This window comes from Propithecus coquereli, unplaced genomic scaffold (assembly GCF_000956105.1).
Source record: "Propithecus coquereli isolate 6110/MARCELLA unplaced genomic scaffold, Pcoq_1.0 Scaffold381, whole genome shotgun sequence".
Lineage (NCBI taxonomy): Eukaryota > Metazoa > Chordata > Mammalia > Primates > Indriidae > Propithecus > Propithecus coquereli.
In genome coordinates this window covers 183,313-204,347 of record NW_012149519.1, presented here as the reverse complement: position 1 = coordinate 204,347, position 21,035 = coordinate 183,313, and the positions used below count along the sequence as shown (strand labels likewise).

At 44.4% G+C, this 21,035-nt stretch overlaps 1 protein-coding gene across 1 annotated transcript in view; it reads left to right on the top strand.

The window, feature by feature from the left end:
• Positions 1 to 21,035, top strand: part of GRIN2B (glutamate receptor, ionotropic, N-methyl D-aspartate 2B) — a 448,376-nt gene that overhangs the window by 387,540 nt on the left and 39,801 nt on the right. Inside the window, exons 5-9 of the mRNA XM_012652167.1 lie at positions 521 to 723; positions 1,504 to 1,675; positions 1,905 to 2,058; positions 5,301 to 5,426; positions 8,020 to 8,249. Of these exons, the coding sequence (XP_012507621.1) occupies positions 521 to 723; positions 1,504 to 1,675; positions 1,905 to 2,058; positions 5,301 to 5,426; positions 8,020 to 8,249 (885 nt within the window). The remainder of the gene's footprint in view (positions 1 to 520; positions 724 to 1,503; positions 1,676 to 1,904; positions 2,059 to 5,300; positions 5,427 to 8,019; positions 8,250 to 21,035) is intronic.

Sequence of the window (21,035 nt, the reverse complement as noted above, 5' to 3'; positions counted from 1 at the left end):
TTCTGGCTCATTTGCTCGCATCATTCTGTTGACCTTTCCAAAGCTATTTGCTGCTCTCACCATCATGCTCCTTGTTACAGTTAAGTAGAAAAAACCGACAGCCTCACATAACACAGGAAAAATTTGGGCATCCTCACAGCACTTCGTACAGCTTCAGTTTCGCACTTACCACACAGCACTGCAAATGTTAGTTGACATTTCTGACTCCGTCACTCGATGTGAGCTTGATGGAGGGCAGAATGATGCTTCTTTGAGGCCTGGAGTTTAGCAGGGTGCACACACAGTGGGTCCTCATGTGACATTTGGTAAGTGGGTGAGCAAATGAACGTGTCTCGTTTCTTAGATTTGGACACAGTCTCATTTTGGCCATGTGGTTTTAAAAGTATTCCTCTCTCTGTTACGTGCAATGCCTACACTTTTGGCCTTTGTTTGACAGCTTTCTGGTCAGATTCAGGTGACGCTGAGACAGGCTGTTATGTTGTGGCCATGGTTTCTGAGTCACGTGTTCATCCTTGTGCAGGTGGGAAAGTGGAAAGACAAATCCCTACAGATGAAATATTACGTATGGCCCCGAATGTGTCCTGAGACCGAAGAGCAGGAGGACGACCACCTGAGCATTGTGACCCTGGAGGAGGCGCCATTCGTCATTGTGGAAAGTGTGGACCCTCTGAGTGGAACCTGCATGAGGAACACAGTCCCCTGCCAAAAGCGCATAATCACTGAGTATGGCATCCTCCCCATTGGCTCTGGGTGGCATGGGAGAGTCAGACTTGATGCACCTGGCTGGTCTGGGACCTGAAGCATAGAATGAATTGGGCACCATGTCTGACTTCCAGTTGCTATTGAGCTGTGGAATTACTGGAAGCCCTGTGGTCTGATGTCTGGCTCTGTCCAGATCATGACCTGGGAAAATGACTGCTAACTTCCTACACTGAAGTTCCTTTGGCCTTGTGTGGCCTCAATGACCAGGACCTCAAATTTATGGAGATTTAAGTTAATTTTTGTTATCGAAATATGTTTTCTCAGGGCAGCATGTCCTGAAATTTTTAGATTTAGAACCATTTTTGGAAATAGATAAAACTAATCTATGCTGTTAAAGGTCAGGATAATGGTTCTCCTTGGTGGGAAGTGCCTAAAAGGGGGACTAAGAGGCCTCTTCGATGGTGGTAGCTTTTCTGTATCTGGATTTGGGTGCTGGTTAAAAGGGTGAGTTCAGTGGGTGCAAATTCATCCAACTGAACCCTTAGGATATATACCCTTTCCTGATGTATATTCTACTTCAAAGGAGCATTAGAAATTGTGAGAAAATATGGCTCAATGTGATGAGATAAAGAGAATATTGCAGTTCTGTAGTCTGATTTATTTCTCCACTCAAGTCTGCTATAAATTATGCTGAGCTGCGGAGGGAACCTGCTTTAGGGTTAGAGTTTTAATGACAAAGGGTAATATTTTACCTCTTGTACAAAGCCTTTTTTCTTATTTTTTGTTTCTTTAACTGGCTAGGAATAAAACAGATGAGGAGCCAGGTTACATCAAAAAATGCTGCAAGGGGTTCTGTATCGACATCCTTAAGAAAATTTCTAAATCTGTGAAGTTCACCTACGACCTTTACCTCGTTACCAATGGCAAGCATGGGAAGAAAATCAATGGGACCTGGAATGGCATGATCGGAGAGGTGAGTGTCAGGAATTAAGGCACATCTCCACTTTTCATTACTTGTGTTTCATCTAAATATTTTTTAAATTCATGCTCATTATATGAATTTTAGAAAATATAAAATAGCAAGTAGGACGTACTGTTCCCACTGCACAAAGGAAACCACTGCTGGGCCATGATTGCTTTCCTCGTGGTGGCCCCTTGCCTTCCTGAATGTTCTGACTGGAGCCTTGCACCCTTCTCTGCAGGTGGTCATGAAGAGGGCCTACATGGCAGTAGGGTCACTCACTATCAACGAGGAGCGATCAGAGGTGGTGGACTTCTCTGTGCCCTTCATAGAGACTGGCATCAGTGTCATGGTGTCACGCAGCAATGGGACTGTCTCACCTTCTGCCTTCTTAGGTAAGTGTTGTGTTTGCTGTGGAAAGAAATGGCCATCAGGATGGGGAGTGGGAATGAGGAACAGCTGTTAGGAGCACATGGCCAAGCTCTTTCAGCTAGAAGGTGATTTGGTAGGATCTTACTCAGCCAGGGACTTCACTTGGGGTGGGAAGGGACTTCAAAGTTGATTATTCTCAAATGTGCAAACCGAAGAACACCCAGAAACATAGGAAGGAAACAGTGCTGGGCTGGTAATCAGAGAGCCTCCTGCAGTCCCGTTTGTCAGCACTTGACCTTGAGTGGATTCGCTCCACCGTGGGGCTCAGTTTCCTCATCCTCATCAGAAGGTATTTCACCTGGCTGATCTCCGAGGCTGCTTCCTGCTGTAATAATTTCTAATTCTGGCTATTATTGAAATATCTATTTATTTTTAATTATCTTCAAGAATTGAGCTCACTGCTACCAAAACTTTCCTGTTTTCACATGAATTTTCAGAGACTTTGCCAGATCGCACTGATCTTATTCTTTCTCCCACCCCACCACACCCCTCCGCTGCCCATGCCCTTCTCCCCTTCCCCACTCTCCAGCATCACTTAAATGTCAAAAGCTTCAGATGTGATATAAGACCAGGTGAGATGAGGCCAAGATTTCAATTAGATGAGGTCTTTTGTGAGCTCATATCCCATAATTTTTGCAGGGGCCACAGAGCAAGGGGTTGGAAAATAAAATGTCACCTTGAAAATAGAACACTGGGCTAGGAGACAAGAAGCCTGGTTTGGTCACAAACCAGCTATAAACCCTTAGACAAGTCACAATCTCTCTAAGGGACATCGGCATTTTTTAAATGTGGATATTGGAGTAGACCTTGGCTAACATCTCTTTAAGTTTTATTCAGAGGGAATTGATTCAATTAATGCACTACAAAGTGGAGTTATAGGTTCCATAGAATTTTTCTATAAATTACTCAAGTTTCTTAGCTAATCTTCTTACTCACAGTGAAGCAAATTCTAGCCTTGTCAATTTTAGGTGAAATGTTATTAGATAGCACACATTATATGCATGAATCCTCATAGCTGCCATATGTAATTTATTTGCTTTTGTTTTTTCCTTTATGAGGATAATTGGAAGATGAGGAGATACAAAGAAAACTACATTCTATTCTAATCCTGTCAGTATAGCACTAACCTTAACTTCTGAACTAGACGAGCCATACATGAGTACATGAGTATAGCCCTGGAATGACATAGAAATGCCAGGCAGGGTGTGTTTGTGTGTATGTTCAAAGGAGGAGCAGTTAGTTAGTTATAGCGATAATAGAAGCCAACATTTCTTGAACACCTACCATGAGAATTGCCAGGCATTATTATATATCTTTCGTTTATGTTAACTCATTGATACTGTTATTATACACATTTTATAGCTCAGGAAACTGAATCTTAGACATGTTAAGCCATTTTCCATGGTAACTGGAAGCTCTAGGATTAAACTCCAGCTATGGTAGCCTTCAGAGACTGTGTTCTAGTACACATGAGGCCATTTCAGGGTTCAACCCCTAAGCCGGGAGCCATCGTGATGGGCAGAGATGAAGATGCAACATAATACAATGGGAGAAGCACAGACTGTTTTGCCTCAGAAGATCTCAGTTCATAACCTGACCCTACCACTTTCTGAGTATGAATTTGGAAAGGAACTTGAACTTTCGGTCCAGTCTACACCTCCGTAAAATAGTTACAGTCATCCCATAAGGAAAGGGCCATTAGAAGGATTGTATATAGCGTGTGATGAAAGTACTTTGTAAATTGTAAAGACCAATATAGATGTCTGTTGAATTTTGTATATGGAAAGTTTCCCTGGGTTTCTTGGGGGGAAAGACACTATAGAACTGACGCTTTTACTCAGTCCCCAATCTTAGACAAAAGTGAAATCAGGGTAGAACTGCAAGCAATTAGAGTCAAGGGTGTGGAGAAAAACGTCTCCACACCGCTGTGCAGAGGTTTTGAATTGTACCTTCTACCCTCGCCTCTCTGGCTGCCACTGAAAGATTTTGCATTTCACACTTGGTGTGTTCAGCTCTGGGGCTATTTCAAGACCTTTTTTAAATTGATTAAGTGACCAGGCTTCTGTAATTCCTCTGGGAGTTCAATAATAAAGTAGGTTTCAGAGTAAGAAATATATTTTCTAATATTCAGCCAATTTTTCCCATTTTTTTGAATTCATCTTTATTAATGATTTGGAAGAGAGCAAAAACAGCATGTTAATTCACTTAGTTTTGAGTTTACAATGTGCTGTGACAGCTAAAAAGGCCAGAACTATTTTGAGACACAGTTGGGGAAGCATTGTATCATGGCTTCTGGAATATATCGTCCAATTTCTGGACACTTCCAAACCAGAGAGATATTTAGCTTAACTGGAAGGGATTCAGCAAAAATGATTAAAGATATTAAAGTAAGCATGTGTAGAATATTCTTGCTATCTGGTCTTGTCCCATCAACCCTATCACCTGGTAATAGGGGACAGATTGTAGTTGTTCTTATGCATGTTTCCTTGGCATCTGTTAAATTCCTGCTGTTGCAGATACTGATATTCAATATCAATATACTGATTTTTTAATATTGACTTATATTCTCATACCCTAGTGATGTCTAGTAAAATCTACCCTATCAAATTGGGTTGGAAAAAACCAACCTAGGTGGGGCAGTTTAAGAGAAGTGATACAAAGAGGCAAGGGGGTTGGTTATTCATTGTACATAATTGTTACTGAACCAGTTCAGCTCTGAAATAATAGGTAAGTCTGTTGAGAATGAATGTGTCTGCAAGACTCACAAGTATTGGAAAAGGCTTTTCCAGGCCCCTCTGTGTGGTGTGGCCACACAGATGGGAACACAAGTCAGTCCAATACAACTCGCTGGCTCCATATCTGATACTTCTTCCAATTACACCATTTACTGAGAGACCCAAGTATTGGTCTAATAATGGCAGAAACTGTCTGTACAACCTAAAGAGGTCATGGGCATGAGGCTGTCCTCCTCATATATCTGAAAGGAAAAAACACTTTGACTTGCTTCTTAGGGCCAGACAGCTGCTTAGGCAGTCTCTTACTTCTCCCAACCCAGGCTCTGGCTCCCGAAGGCATGTAACATACTTGTGGTTTGTTCCCACCCTGCAAAATATGTGTCCGCATGAGCACATAAATATGTGAATTAATTGGAATTTGTTTGTCCTCTGTTTTAACCCTGCCTGTGCTGTGTTCTCTCCATCCCCAGAGCCGTTCAGCGCTGACGTGTGGGTGATGATGTTTGTGATGCTGCTCATTGTCTCGGCCGTGGCTGTCTTCGTCTTCGAGTACTTCAGCCCTGTGGGTTATAACAGGTGCCTCGCTGATGGCAGAGGTAAGGCCGGCGGGAACTTCTGCCTTCTGTATTTTTTTCTAGTTCTTAATTTCAAATCTCTGTAGCCCTGATTTGTTATTTCTATCCTCTCTAATTTATCCATTTCTTAAAAGGAACCCTCAGCTTTCTAGGTCACCAGCTTGATAGGATTTTTTACAAATATTCCAATTAAGATGTGAGTTTAGATCTGTATGTCCCCTCTCTGGTTCACACCTAGCCCTAAGCCCAGTTCCACCCCTAAGGAAAGGAAAGGAAAGACAGGTAGTAGACATGGGTAGCGTGAACATGTCACAGGAAACCATTTCGATAACCTTAGGCTGTGGGCAGTCTGTTGGAACAGATGTGACTGCCAAGGCAGATTGTACACATATGTTAAGAATAAGGAAAAATAGGTTGCCCCAAGGTATATGCAGGTGGTTGTAGCTGGTAGAATTCCCAGGGCCAAAGGATTACAACTGAGGTACAAGACCTCCAAAGCATATGCCCCTAGGCTAGCTCCCTTGCCAGAAAGTATAAAAGTTTGGGTGTTTGAAATAAAATAGTGGAGACCAATTCTCACCGATAACTGCTATTGGAGGTGGTCCAATTTCCCAGATGGGTAGGCCCAGAGATGTGAGGGATGCCCATGCGTTTGAGGTGTTTATGACACTTTTTAAAAGTTCACTAGATTTCTGAACAGGGCCACGAGATCCTTATAAATAGCTCCTCCAAAATTTCCTGAGAACTCCAGGATTAAGAAATATTCCACCTTCTCTAAGTCTTCTCCTTTCTAGAATGTAAGCTCTATCCTGGCATTTTACCTCCAAGAGGAAAATTTCTTAACCCTGGCTGCACGTACAAATTATCTGTAGGCCACCAACAAGATAAAGGTGCTTGGACCCCATTTTCTGATTCACTAAGTCTAAATCTTGGACCACTGTGTGCTTCAAAATGGTGATTCTCTGCCTTGGTCGCGTGTTAAAATAACCAACCCCACTCTACACCAATTCAGTAAGAATCTCCGGGGGTGGGATGCTGGGAGCAGTATTTGGTGAAAGCTCCCCTCATCCTTCTGTTGAAGTCACAGTCCAGACTGTGAACCACTATTTTACTGAAGTATTTCCAAGTGTAGCTCTACCTTTTTATTTGGTTTGTGTATTCTGGGGTGGAATTCTCTGGATGTCTCCACAGTACGGTATAGTCAGAGGCTTTCAAAGCCCCTGTGCCAAAGGGACGTCCAGAAGCCCTGACCTATATCCCAGCCTGAGGGACACCAGGAAGAAGTGGAACATCTGGGAATCACCTGAGGACATACATAGGTTGACAATGTCAAGTTAGTGTGTACTACCCCCGACCACCACCACCCCCGATCCTTGAACATCCAGGAGGTGAAAAATCAAGATTTACAAAGCTCAGAGCAGGGACTTACAATTACTCACTTTACCAAAGGATGTTTGTCTTCACAAAGGAATTCGACATGGGAACACTTTAAATATCAAGTCCCCTTAGAGCATTTTACAATTTATAAAACTTTGATTTATACATAACTTTTCAGTGACACATCTGTTGCATGAAATAAGGTCTACATGCACAGATGTGTGTGCACAGTTAGATATCAGGTCCGACATGTGTAGTCCCGGATGATTTAGTTGGCTGAGCAGATGCGATGAGGCTCACAGATAACATCATAAGACCTGTGCTAATATATTGTAAAACTGTGCAGGCAGATGTTCATTTCTGCAGTGGAGGGGCTATGGGGAAAACCAAACAATAGGCAAGATTTTACTACCACCAAGCAGAGATAGCAGTGAGGTCACAATACATTCAGGGGCAGAAGCCCCTGCACTATCTGTGCAAAGGTTGGGTGGAGGGGAGTTGAAGTCAAAGACAGCTAGCTGACTTTCCACCCTCAGATACGTGTGGCCAGGCCCGGAGTCTATGACTGCCTCTCTGGGCTTCCTGAAATTCTTTTACATAGAAGCTACTGCTGTAGGAAACCAGTTGGGGAGTGTGGGCTTTAGAGTAGAGTCAGGGTTGTCTATGAAACAGTGAGTGCTAAGTGCTAGAAGTTAAAGAAAAATCAGGAGAGAGTACATTAAAAGCCATCCAGCATCATTGTGAATAGACTTGGAGGAGGTTTATGACAGTGGGAGAAAAAGGCCTTACACAATTCTTGCTGACATTTGTGGAAGTTAAAATGCTTTCTTGGTAGATACAATGACAAAATTTAGGAAAAATGGTAGTAATGACCCAAGCATGACCTAGTGTGATAGTTGGCCTTTGTTATTCAGTTTTGACATGATCTTGAGCGTCTTGTATGTGGGGGCAGGAAGGTGGCTCCTCCAGGGCCCAGACTGAGTCGTGGCCATCAGTTGGAGAAAGATCCTACACACATCCTGGTTTCTCTCCTAAGGAACTCTCTTCCGACCGCCTTAGAGTCCCAAGAGAGGAGAGATACAGGCTCTTAAATTAAAAAGCTGACTATAAAAGGGCTCGGTTTCAGTTGAAGGGTTTCGTGCTCTGAGCAGGGACCTACCAGTTCTGTGTGTTTGTAAGCTTCAGTAGAGCCACTGACTCTGACTTGACTTCTGTCCTTGTCTTTTTGTCCTGCCAGAGCCAGGTGGCCCGTCTTTCACCATCGGCAAAGCTATTTGGCTGCTCTGGGGCCTGGTGTTTAACAACTCCGTTCCCGTGCAGAACCCAAAGGGTACCACCTCCAAGATCATGGTGTCGGTGTGGGCCTTCTTTGCTGTCATCTTCCTGGCCAGCTACACTGCCAACTTAGCTGCCTTCATGATCCAAGAGGAATACGTGGACCAGGTTTCTGGCCTGAGCGACAAAAAGGTAAGAGGCCCATTTGTAACCTCCCATCTTTCTCTCGATCCTGTTCTGAGCCATACTCAAAGTTCTCATGTACCTGATAATTTTCTAAATCTTTACAATCGGCAGTTCTTTCTTGTGTTTCTTTGTACTGGGACATGGGAGCAGAAATCAGCTTCCCTACTGGCATAATATTATTTCACGTTGGCCTTCTGATTTGTGAAAAGTTGTCATAAGTATGCCCTGCGCTGCAAATAAGGGGGTTGGTATGTTAGCAGCTCTCGGAGTCTGTGGTGCCTCTTGTTGGATGCGGTTGGGTGGCCTGGCAGCACAGGGATGCCTGCATGGGGTGTTATTAGAGGGCCGCCCCTGTGTACCCATACTGAGGGGACTGGTGCATTACGGCCTCATTTTCTTCCCAGTGGTGTTTGGCTGTGGGCTCTCCCTTTGTTCCTCTGCGCGCTTGTGTGTTCCTAGGGCTGAGCAGGAAGGTTGTTTGCATTGTGTCTTGAGGAGAAGTAACTGCTGTTTAACTCGATTGCTCCAGTGTGGTGCTGATGAATAGGTTGCCCGAATACTAATCGTGGACCTCCCTGCTGGCCTGTGCAATCAAGAGAGGAAGGAAAGTGTCTGCTGGGCTCCTTTATTTCTGGACAAAGATGTTCAAAACCCATTCTAAATACATCTGGCTCCCTAGGTCTGTCCGAAGCCCTATAGCATCCATGGGAAATCTGTCTCCTGAAACTATGTAACCAGGATGATCTTAAACTAGTGACAGGAGCTAGTTCCATGGAGTGTCTGGTAAAGTTCATGGCCAAAATAATTTTGGAAACTTTTACTTATGACAAACTTTATACTCTGTGTTTCCTTAAGATTTAGAAAATGTGATTTTCTACCTCCACCCCCATTCCCATTCCCAGGATGAGGCCATGAAACATAGACAGATGTGTCTTTAAACTAATTGTTAGCGCTTTATCACATGGGTTAGGTTTCCCCAAGATAAAACCCTAAAGACGTAAGCAAGTGGTTTGAGTAGACTGAAAAGGAGAAGCTAATCTCTTTAGGGGCTCAGGTTCTGACTTCGTCCTCTACCCAACACTACTCCCCAAGAATATTCAAAAGCAGGTGGGGAAGATAAACAGCTTGTTGAGGGAATGAAAAAATATATATATGGATCATTCATTGTTTACTACTTCATGTTATCTCTTTCTCTGATTTGTCTTCCTGTTTGCTTGATTTTTCTTCCTTAGTTTTAAAAATATTCTCTCTCTGGTATTTCCCTTTCTTATTTTGAATCTTCTATTTACTTCTCTCACCTAACTCATAATTTATTATACATTTATTCACATATTCATCCATTTATGACTTAATCCATTTTTAAAGCTTTCTCTCTGTCATTGTTCCTTCATCAACATCTTTCACCATGATCTCAACTAAAACTTGAGTTAGACACCTCCCTTCACCCCCTGTTAACAATTGCCACCACCACCACTTTTTTGTGACTATTTCTGTAACCCCATTGTCAGTTGTGGGTCTGAGAACAACTACTCACTCAGGGCTCAGTGCTTACAGGAGGCATAGGTCAGGTAGGCCATGCCCACTTGCTATTGTTTGGATAGTTGACCCCTCCAAACCTCATGGTGAAATTTGATCCCCAGTGTTGGAGGCCCTGGGGCCTAAAGGAGGTGTTTGGGTCATGGGGGTGGATCTCTCATGAATAGATTAATGCCCTCCCTGGAGTGGAGGGGCTGAGTGTGTTCTTGCTCTGTTAGTTCCCACAAAAGTTCCCAGAGAGCTGGTTGTTAAAAAGAGCCTGGCTCCTCCCCCTCTCTCTTGCTTCCTCTCTCGCCATGTGGTGTCTACACGAGCTGGTACCCCTTCACCTTCCACTGTGAGCAGAAACAGCCTGAGGCCATCATAAGATGCTTAATCTTGAACTTTTCCAGACATCAGAATCGTGAGCCAAATAAGCATTTTTTTCTTTATAAATCACCTCGTCTCAGGTATTCCTTTATAGCAAGACAAAATGGACTGACACCACCCTAAAACCTGGATATGGCAGAAGCTTGATGGGCCATGCCCCCACGTGTAGATTCATCAGAGGTGGCAGACCGTGTCCTCACGTAAGGCTATGGCAGAGGTGTAGGGGATCAGGTCCCCATGCTGGATATAGCAGAGCACGGCGGGAACACATCACTGTGCATCAGTGTGGTAGGCCACAGCCCTTCTTGGGGTTCTGGGTTGTTAAGTGGGGGATCTGCCATATCTATCACAATGTCTTCTTCAAATGCCTCTGGAAATTGCTTGGAACATTGTAGTTATCTTTCTCATACCCTCGTGAGCCACCCAGCAACGACTGAATGCTTTTCTGTTTGAACAAAGCATAATTGGGATGGAGGAAGATCATTTTTCCTTCTGTGGTTTTGAAAGAATTATCACCCCAGGCTGCTTAGAGCAAAGAGGATAAGTACTGTCTGTCCTTCATACCATGTTGGTTATGTTCTGAAGTTTTGGATCCCATCACTTCTTTTATAGAAAAAAAAGACAGTTTTTTCTTCTCTGGTGTGGCTTTCAAGACCTTCAGAAATGGTTCCCAGTGTGTCCCAGGCCTCCAGTCTCGTTGGCCAGTGCCTGGGTTCCTGCATCCCATAGCCTAGGCACCCACAGCTCCTCATCTTTCCCAGCCATGCCTCCATCTGTGCATCTTCCTGGGAGGTTTTCCTCCCCACTTCTTCACTCATCAAACTTGTACTGAAATTTCAAGACCCAGATCCACGATCCCTTCATTTGTGGAGCTTTTTTGGCTCATCTGGGAAGTTAGCTGTTCTGTCCTCTACCACTGCTGCTATTCATACCTTTATTCTAACCTCATCTTCCATGTCCTATTGTGATAATCTATAGATCTGCGCCTGACCACATTTCCTTCCATCTGACCATGGGCTCCACGAAGTCAATGACCATAAGTTGGTCATCATTAAGACAGAAAACAAAAGTCTATGGGGAGACAAAAGAGAGGATATACTTACTTAAGAACCTCTGGTGCAAACAGTGTACTCAGCATTACAGGCAAAGAAAGCAACAAGTCAGCAAGAACCCGTTAACAGCTGTGTGATTTGAAAATGGTTATCTGATACATTTCAGAACTTTGCAAGTGACAGAACAGTAAAGTGTAAGCGCCCTACCAGAAACTGTCAACATAATTTACATAATTATAGAAAACATTTAAGTAACTAATGACATATGACTGCATATCAGTGTCAGGAATAGTTTTATAAATCAAAAGGAGAGCTTTTGAAAGTGTACTTAAAATGTCAAAATTCTTATTAATTTTCCTTCAAAACACCTAAAGAAATCAAAGTCTTAGGACTAAGATGGAAATGTATGAAAGGAAGTAGATTCTGTGAATTTAGAAAAAGAAAAAGACAAGACATTAAAGCAATAATGTTGAGAATAGAAATGTGGTGATTTTGAAGATTCTTCTTCAATGCGATTAGATTTTCTTCAAGGAAAGTAACATTCAAAATGGAGAAGGTCCTAAACTTATTTAGACTATCATGGATGGTTTATCTTTCCTATAACTCAGATCCAATAATAAATATCTTGGAGTGATGATGGAAAGATATTTGTGGTCATTAGATTTATAGCTTTTTAAAAAATTATCTTAAATTTTTTGGCAGAAAAAATATACTCATATTTTACTTATGTTAAGGTACAAAACCAGAATGTTCAGAGTTAAATTTCCACGAAAACCTATTTTTGTGCTCCTTTTTACTGGATGATTTCCATTTTGCGGTAGCACCTTCCAGTGAATTCGGAATCATTCCACTACATGCTGTACCTAAATATGGGTGCGAGCTCTAACATTTAGCAGCCCGACTGTACATTCCATCAGCTCCCCCAGTGGGAGGAGGGTGGAAGGGAGCTAGTGGTATCTTTCTTCTCTTAACAAAGAGCCCACAATGCTAATTCTCACATTTCTCACCCATGCAGATGGAGTCTTCATTTTGCAGTCTGCCAACCATAGTGTGAAGGAGAAAGAGCTTGGCCAGGTGCAGGGGGGGACATATTTGCTGGGCACTGGGTACATTATGTGTGTTCCATAGATGTTATTTGTATAACCTTCATACAGGTATGACTATTATTCTCATTTCACAAATAAAAACACTGAGACTCTGGGAAACATGGTAACTTCCCTAAAGTCACACATTTTCAAGTGACAGAGCCAAGATTTGAGTCCCTGTGTGTTTGGCTCTAAAATCACTCTGCCAGGATGTTTCCCCGGTAGCTAATCCCAGGCAGTTATGACATAGCCGAGGATCGGTATTGACGCCGCTTTCCCTGCTTTGCTATTTAATTCCCTACCCTCTCATGGAATCATTGTTTTGATTCCACTTAACCCAACCCTTCTTAGGGTACAGTGTACTGTTATTACTATTACTACTGCTAATAATGATTATTATTATTATTAACTTCAACAATATCTCAGCTAACATTTTTTCAGCTCTTACAAGCCAGGCATAATGCCAAATACATTACATAGATTATCTTATGTCGTGGTGCTATTAATATCTTTAGTTGTAGAGGAGGCAACCGAACCTGAAGAGGTGAAGTCATTTGCCCTTCTGATGGTCCTGGCTCCCTCTAGCCCCGGAACAGTTGCCACCCTGCTTAGACCCTGATGCCTTTCCCAGTTAATCACTTTTATTCCTACCCTCCCATCTACCTTATCAAAGCTTAACAAATTAGGTCCTTTTCCTCTACTAAAAATTAGCTGTCTAATGAATGGCACTATAATAATCAGATAGTAATCTAACCTTTGCACTTTATTTAATAAGTCTTTTAGAGGCATTGTTTTAAACAGAGAATAATGGTGATTTCCAGTCCTCGGGCATGTGAATGGCCCTCAAATTGACTTTAGCCTGGGAATACAATGACCCTGACCCTGAAGCCACTGTTGGATGGTGGAGAGTGGTGGCAGCAGGAGAGAAGGGTCAGTTATGGGGTCGGTGGGGTTTGGGGTCGGGTTGAAGGAAGCCCACAGGGAGGCGGAGGCTGCGAAGGTCACAGAAGGTGGCTGTCTGACCATCGGGCTCTCGAGGGTAACCAGCGGTGTCCTGCTTCACACATTCCTGCCACCATGTGACACATGCCCAAGTTATATCTCACAGTTCTTTTCCTCAAGGAACTAGAGGAGATTTATTAACTTTTAAATTTCAAATAGGTGCTCATCTATTTAAGGAGGGCAGATGTCTTTTCCTGAAACATTGCAGGTATAATCAGGATGACCATATAACCCCTAAATGAGGACTCCCTAGCTTTCTAAATAATAATTATTCTGGGTTTCTGATAAGTCCCACAGGGGTCTGGAAGTCACTTCATGCCCTTTTGGGATATAGGCAGGGTATGACTTTTAATTCCACATGAAGACAAATAAGTAAACGTGCATTCTGGAAGAAAACCCATCTGGTAATAAGTATATTTACGCCACAACTACCCTGAAATGTCTGGGTGGTTTTCGAGCATGTGTGAGGAAATGGGGCCATGCTTTCCACTGCACAAATGTATTTTCCTGCCCTATTAACTTTAGGCTGGAAGCCAGCAGGAGACAGCCAACCTCAAGCCCGATCTGTCACACCCTGGTCCTGGCCCAGACCATCTCGGTCAGACCGTGAAATACTGGGCTAAAAATAGCTCAGTTGGGAAGGCAGCAGGCATGACTAGCCAGGGAGCTAGGGATGGGGACCTCGGCTGGACCTCCAAGGAGCTGAGCAGAATGTAAGGGTATGATTCATGCGTGGGAGTCCTCTGGGGCTGTCAGGCAACCAGTCTTCTTGGAACTGCTGATCAAGAGCAGGTCTGGAAATGATGGCAGGAGAGTAACACTTCCCAAATCGTGGCAGTGTGTGGGGCACAGAGTATACATGAATGGGGGAAGCCACCCCTTTTCCTTGTAATTAGCAGAGCCAGACTGACCCTTTACATGGATTGCTGCCCCAGGTGCTGGGCCTCCATCATCCCTGCCAGGGTGGCCACCATCCAGAGGGATCCAAAGCAAACCCCTGAGGTTTTGCCAGCCCCAGGTCTGTCCATCAGTGTTGCTACCTCCACTTCTTCCCTGGTTTTATTTCAGAATGAGTCTCCTTATGTCCCCCAACAGGTACCCAGGAACCCTAAGGCCTGAGTCTGTCTTGACTGAGACAGGAGGTCCCTAACCTCAGCTCAGCATAGTGGTCACCCTCCAAGCCCCAGGATGCAGGTGTCCATGGCTGGGTTCCCAGTTGGGCCCCGCAGTCTCCTTTCTCTCCTTTTGTGTGTCCCCTTCAGAGCCCTCTTCCCCGTGAGTGACCACCTGCTTCCTGACATTCCATGACCTCTCACACAAGCTCTGCTATCCTGCTGGGGCCTATGGTGGGTTTCATGGTGGTTCCCCAAAAGTCATATCTACATCCTAACCCCCAGAACCTGTAAACATTGACCTTGTTTGGAAAAGGGGTCTTTGCAGATGTAATTAAGTTAAGGATCTCAAGATGAGATCACCCTGGAGTGATCCAAGTGGACATTAAATCCAATGACAAGTGCTCTTAGAAGAAAAAGGCAGAGAGAGATTTGATGTAGAAGAGAAAATACACAGAGGAGAAGGCCACGTAACAATGAAAGCAGAGATCAGAGTGACGCAGGACAAGGAATGCTGGAAGCTGGGAGAGCCAAGAAATGGGTTCTCTCCTAGAGCCTTTCAGCCTTCCAAACAGTGGGGGATTAAATTTCTGTTTGTGGTTCCTTGTTATGGCAGCCACAGGGACCTAATACAGGGCTTGCGTGACTTCTCCTATACCCTGCACTTTGAGATTGTTGCCTGCTTGAAACTTCAGTGCTTCTCTTCCTCGTCTCAATCTCCTTTGTCAGGCCCCAGCCTGTCCTTCCAAAGCCAGTGTTTGTTACAGCAGGGTTGGATTCAGCTCCTCTTTTCCTGTGCTTGGGAGAACAGATCCACTTCATACTGAAGATCTGCAGAGAGACATGTTTTATAGGCAGAAGGAGTCTGCTTCTTGCTGGTTAATTGTAGGGAGAACGATAAAACACCTAAGTGTTATTGTGTGCTCCCTTTTGCCGTGTCCTTCGGCCTGATTAACGTTAGTAACTCACAATGTGTACTACGCTGCTGTGTGCATGCTCCCCACGGCCTTCCACTGGGTCTTCGAGTAGTGACATCAAAGGCAATGGAGGGCATGTTTCTGTAAGATGCATCATTTTCGCAATTCCTTTGTGGGGAAAAATATTAATACATGCTTCTCATATTCTGATTTTGCCGTGTTGTCTAAATCACAGAACTGAAAGAGATTGTGTTTGATCATCAGGCACAGGTACCTCTCTTCTCAACAAAGGCAAACAGGTGTCCTCTCTCTTATTGATGAACATATCTTCCTTGTTACAAAGGAATGCACACTCACACACATGTGTGTGTATCTGTAACTCTGTCCAACTGTCCTCCAAAACTACATAAAGATAACAAGCTAACTGGGAGATTAGGAACTTAGCACTCTTGTAGCTGTGTAAGGAATACAAGCTTCCCATGTGCATTTACCAAGTGGATCTCAGAAAGATTGTCTTTCTGAAAAGATTGTCTTTCTGGCTAAAGAAGGTGGCTTTTTCCCATTCTGCTGATATCAGTGGAACCATCTTTTTGTGAAATGAAATGAAGCGAAGTGAAGAAAGGAAGGAGCAGGAGGGAGAGAGAGAGAGGGAAAGGAGGAAAAGGAAGGAGGGAGGAAGGAAGGAGAAAAAAAGAAAAGGCATCATAACCCAATATTGCCTAGATCTGCTGTGTATTACTCTTCTTAGAAAGGTGTCCCTATGCAAGATATTAGAGGACAATGGCTTCTTGGAGCTACATAGTTTTAAAAATGCAACTGTGTAAACTAGCATGAGTATGAATTCACAATTTCCTACCTGAATTGAATTGACCTGGGCCCCAAATAAAATCCAGCAATAGGCAACAAACAATTTTAATTAATAAAAATAAAAACACATAGCATGGGATGCTATACATTAAGCTTTGAGTGTTCTGGATGTGGGAGAAGGTAGCACTTTTTTGAACTGTTAGGATCATTGAATTTATCTGTGGCTTTCACATGGGGCGTCTCCCAGTCAGCCCATCTCTCCCAGGCTGGGAAGAGCAAGGACCTCTGGAGACACCCACTCAACTTCAAATCTACTCACAGCCAAATCTCTGGTTCTAGGAGAAGAGAGCTATTCCTTTTAGCTGACTGTTGAAGGCAGTTTCTTCTTTCTGAAGTTTATTTACATCGAAGGAAAATAGGAAAGTTCCCTAACATTCTTTTCTCTCTGATTAAAAACAAAAATTATAAATAAGTGTTTTATTACAAGGGGCTAAGCTTTTATATGCCCACTAAATCTTGGATTGTGGGTTGAGAATTTATCAAGAATTAGTGTTTCACTTCTAAGCAACTGAGTTCGAGTCCTTTGAGACAAATTAATACAGCATGAAAATTTATATGTGGCCAAAGGCATCAATCCTAGAATGAATCAGATTTTAGAGATGTCGGAGTTATATTCAGAGTGAAAACTGTGGCCTGCGCTGGCTCAGAGCTTTTGTGTTTCAGCCCTGTTGCCCTCAGCTGTAACAGTGGCAAGAGTGGAAAATGTTCTCGGTGGACTGCGTGCAGCCTGTTGTATTTTTGGAACCTTTCTGTATAGCCGGACATGTGCTGGGGCCAGCGGGGACCTACAGCTGCCTGAGGCTGGGGAATCCCAGCCGTTCAGTTTACAATTCAATGGTGAGATTTCCTTTCCAGCATGGGTCACAGAAAGCCATTTAAAGACCACTCACACTCTCTAAACACTGTAGCCTTAGATGGTTCCTCTGGTGTTTTAATGTGGCCCACTTCAGATGGGGCCTGGTTCCAGAGCATCACGGGCATTGGCTCCAGGCCCATGTGATCCTGAGGGTGGCAGAGTGGAGAGAAGAAAACAAGCCATTATTCTGGGAGCAAGATCAAGGTCTCGGGTCCTCGCTTTAAAAACTCCATGGTTATTCCGTGCGAGTAGTTGTTTCTGTTTTGGGTGTACATGAAGGAGTAGCTGCCAGGGAAGGCAGAGCAGAGTGTTGATACCAGAATTACTTGGAGGAGGCTTTCAAACAAAATAGGACACTGTCCGCCCAGCTGGAAATAAAAGTATAGGTGCTAAAAGCTCCCACCTGTGCAGCACCTGCCAAGGAGGTAACCAGAGAACCAAAAGTAACAAAAGGATGGTGAGAGAAAACTGCTTGAGGGGCAGTCATTGGCGCACGGTGGCATTCCACCCTTTGCCCTGCGTTTTCCCTGCTGAAGCTGCTTTGGGAGGATCCTTTAGCGAGTTAGGTGGAGAGGGGCTGGCCTTTGACCCATACCCGAGAGGATCGAAGGTAACAGGTCTTGGCTGGAGCCCGCCACCTGCTGTGTGGGCCATACTCCCACCATGGCCAGGCAGATGTTTCTCAAGGCCAGATGAGGCCATGTGGGAAGGCCAGTCTGGGCCTGGGGAGGGGAGAGGTGTTTTTCAAGGCACCCTGCCCAAAGCGCTTTCTGCCAGGATAAGGCAACCACATGGAAAGAGCCTGAAGGGGTGTTCCCCAGTGGGGAAGCTGAAGGGAGGGGTGTAAGTGGCCAACTGCATTAAGGGGCTTGCAGAACAACGTTCTCCTTGAGAAGATTGAATTTGCCTGACAGGGAGGGCATCTGCCGCGCCCAGCAAGTGGCAATGCCAGATCACCGCGGTGCCAGCTGAGGAAGTGTTTTCCTCCCTCTCCTGGCTCCTCCTTTTCCTGCCACCACCGCCTGCCTGCCACCCCAGCCCAGAGATTGGAAAGAGAGCAACTAGAATGCGGGATCTGTAAGAGCTTGGCTTCACTTTGAGTTTTATTTCTTGGCTGGGTGATAGCCCCTGGGATTCCTGGGGCCAAATCCGCCTATTTCGCTCTGCTTTTATTATTGAACTATTTAATGAACATGTACTATGTGCCAGGCCGATTGTTAAACTCTTTGGGTATATTGCTACTTTCAATCTTTGTGTCCAACCTTTGAGATCAATATTATTACTATATTTACAGATGAGGAGAATCATATAAAGGTTTAGCAAATTCATCTAAGTCACACAACTAGGAAGTGAGGGTGCTAGGATTTGATCCGAAGGGAGCTAGCCCCAAAGCCTATATCTGTCCCCGGTATAGCCCTATCATAGCCCAGGGTCGTCTTCATGTGGATACAGAAAGGAAGGGCATTTTTCCAGAGGCAGCAAAATCTAATAAAACCATAATCATGGGGACCCTCTGTGGCCTGGCCTCTCGGATTCTGAAGGGAGTGATTATGGGGCTCAGGCCAGAGGCCACTCACTACCCAGCTGTGAGCACGCAGGAACCTTGAAGAGACTTCCATTTTCTCTAACCTAGAAGTATTTCCAGCGAGGGCTCTGTCTTCGTTTGTGCACACACAGCCCCATTGCCCATTTACGAGCCACTAATTTAATGAGAGTCAACAGGATGAATGAATCAAAGCGACATCGAACGTTGCTGGTTGCCGCGTTTTCTCTCTTCATGGCAGTAACCCAGGTATTTACTTAATCCAGCTACAGAGGAAATGATTCCACTCTCAGGGACCTTCCCTTCAGGAGAAAAGAAAGGCAGAGAGGAAAGAATTGGAGAGGAGGGAAAGATGGTCTACTTCATCCCTCCGTCTTTATCTCAGAAGGGAAATAAAGCGAGAACAGTAATTGACTATTTCTGAAGTACTGGTGACAGGGAGACCATGAATAGCTTAAGGTTATAAACCACCTTGATATTAAATTTCCTAAATGCTTAATTCTGTGACAGTTCCCCCCACATGTCCCAGCTTATCACTCGCACCACAGAGTGTTCTGAGTAAAATATAAGGCAGTTAAGTTTCTTGCAAGAACTGATTGCCAACAGACCCTGAGACAGCTAGGAGTCAGCCTTTTCTGGACTGGGTACAGAAGAGATGTTGAGTTGGGTGTAATCCTGGTCCTGAAGAAAGAATGCTGTGATTTCTGATGATGTCTCCTAGTGGCCTCAAATACAAATTGGACAAGATGGCTAACAGCATTGCGCTATGAAGGACACTGCAGCTGAGGACCTCCAGGGCAGAGGAACCTCTGGGAGCAACCCTTTTCTTGCTCCTAGGAAAAGAAATGCACCTGAACACACAAGGTTGTTCCCTCACATGCCTTTACACGACACACCCACCCAGCGCTGCAAACGCACACCACGTAGAGTGCAGATGTGGTTTTGACTTGGAGCAATGAGCAATTTTCTGCTTTTCTTTTTATCCTTATAAAAGTGCGTCGAATTAATTGCGGCCAATTACGTACAAATCTCTTTCTCTGTGCCAATCAGAGCTGCCCGAACAGGCAAGAGGCGCTCTCACCTGCTCCGTTATGCAAATTCATATTCAAATGCTGTAGAACAATGCAGCCTTCAGCACAGCAGTGATTCCAGGTTGCTAATGAGGAGAAGCTGCTGCCAGAGGAGCTGCTTTAACCCTCTGATGCTGAGGCGGGAAGGCAGAGAGAGGCTTCAAGTGGCGATGGAGGCAGAGTCAGAATCAATGCCGGCTGCGCTCAGAGCACGGTACCCTGGTGAGGCTGGGCCCCGACATGGAAGCTCACCGCTGGGTCTGACATAATTTGGGACGTTCTGGAGTCCAAACAATGCAGACGGAATAGCTTGATGTCTTAAATACGCCTGTGGTCTGACAACCATAAATACGTTTCGCAGGATAGAGTGGGTATCAGCACGGAGCCAGGTGTGGTCACAAACGTACCGATCCTCCGAATACCTGCAGTCAAGGGCAAGCGTGATCCACCTTGCAAAGTGCACAAAAACGGTCAACACATGCAGGAAGAAACCAATGAGCACTCAGATCCCACATGGTGAGATTATGTGAAAATGGCCAGTACCATTCAGTCATTCGTTTATGCAGGACCTGCTCTATGGGGAGAGAGAGTTATTTTATCTGCCAGTAATCAGAGTTGTCAGGACCTGTTCCTCTCTTGACTGCCTCATCTTGTTAACTTGCCCTAGCATTTCTGAATCTCCTCTTGAATTGGAATTACAATCTTGCCTCTCAACCCCAAGTCATGAAAAGAGGCTTTTAGCACAATTATGTGATTGTCACCCTGGTCCCCGTGCTGGGGTGGTGTGAGCCAGACAGTCTGTGTGCTAGGCATGGGCATTTCTGCTAGGCAGCTGTGGCTCGGGGACTTGGAGTGGGGCGAGGAGGAATTTGGGGCTGGGAAATGGGGCAGTTTTCCAGCTCCTCCTGAAGAGAGTCTTTTGTTTGGAAGTGTGAAATCACACTGTCCCAGGAAAAGCCCTTCCAGGTTACAGATGACCCAGACAAAATGGCCACTCCACTTCTACTTCTCCTCTTGGTGGTGCCAGCACTTCTGTTCATACGTGGGCTGCTGTGGAAACATAGAAAGAGCAATATCCTTACAGCATCTGGAGAATCTGTGGGTCAGGAAAGAAATAGAGGAATCGCTTAAAGAAAATGGTGCCAAGGCAAATCCATAAGCTGGGCCTATTGGTGTGCGTGACCGCTACTTTTTGGAATGCTTTTATATATTTATACTTCCAGTTCAAACATTTATATATGTAAAAAAAACCAATTTTTAAATTGCTGCTTAAAATGCATTTTAAAAGATACTTATCTTGGGGAATTCGAATGTGTTTAATCACACATCAGGAAGACATTTTTTCACGTTGTCTTCCTCTTAACACCTAGATGGGATCCTTTA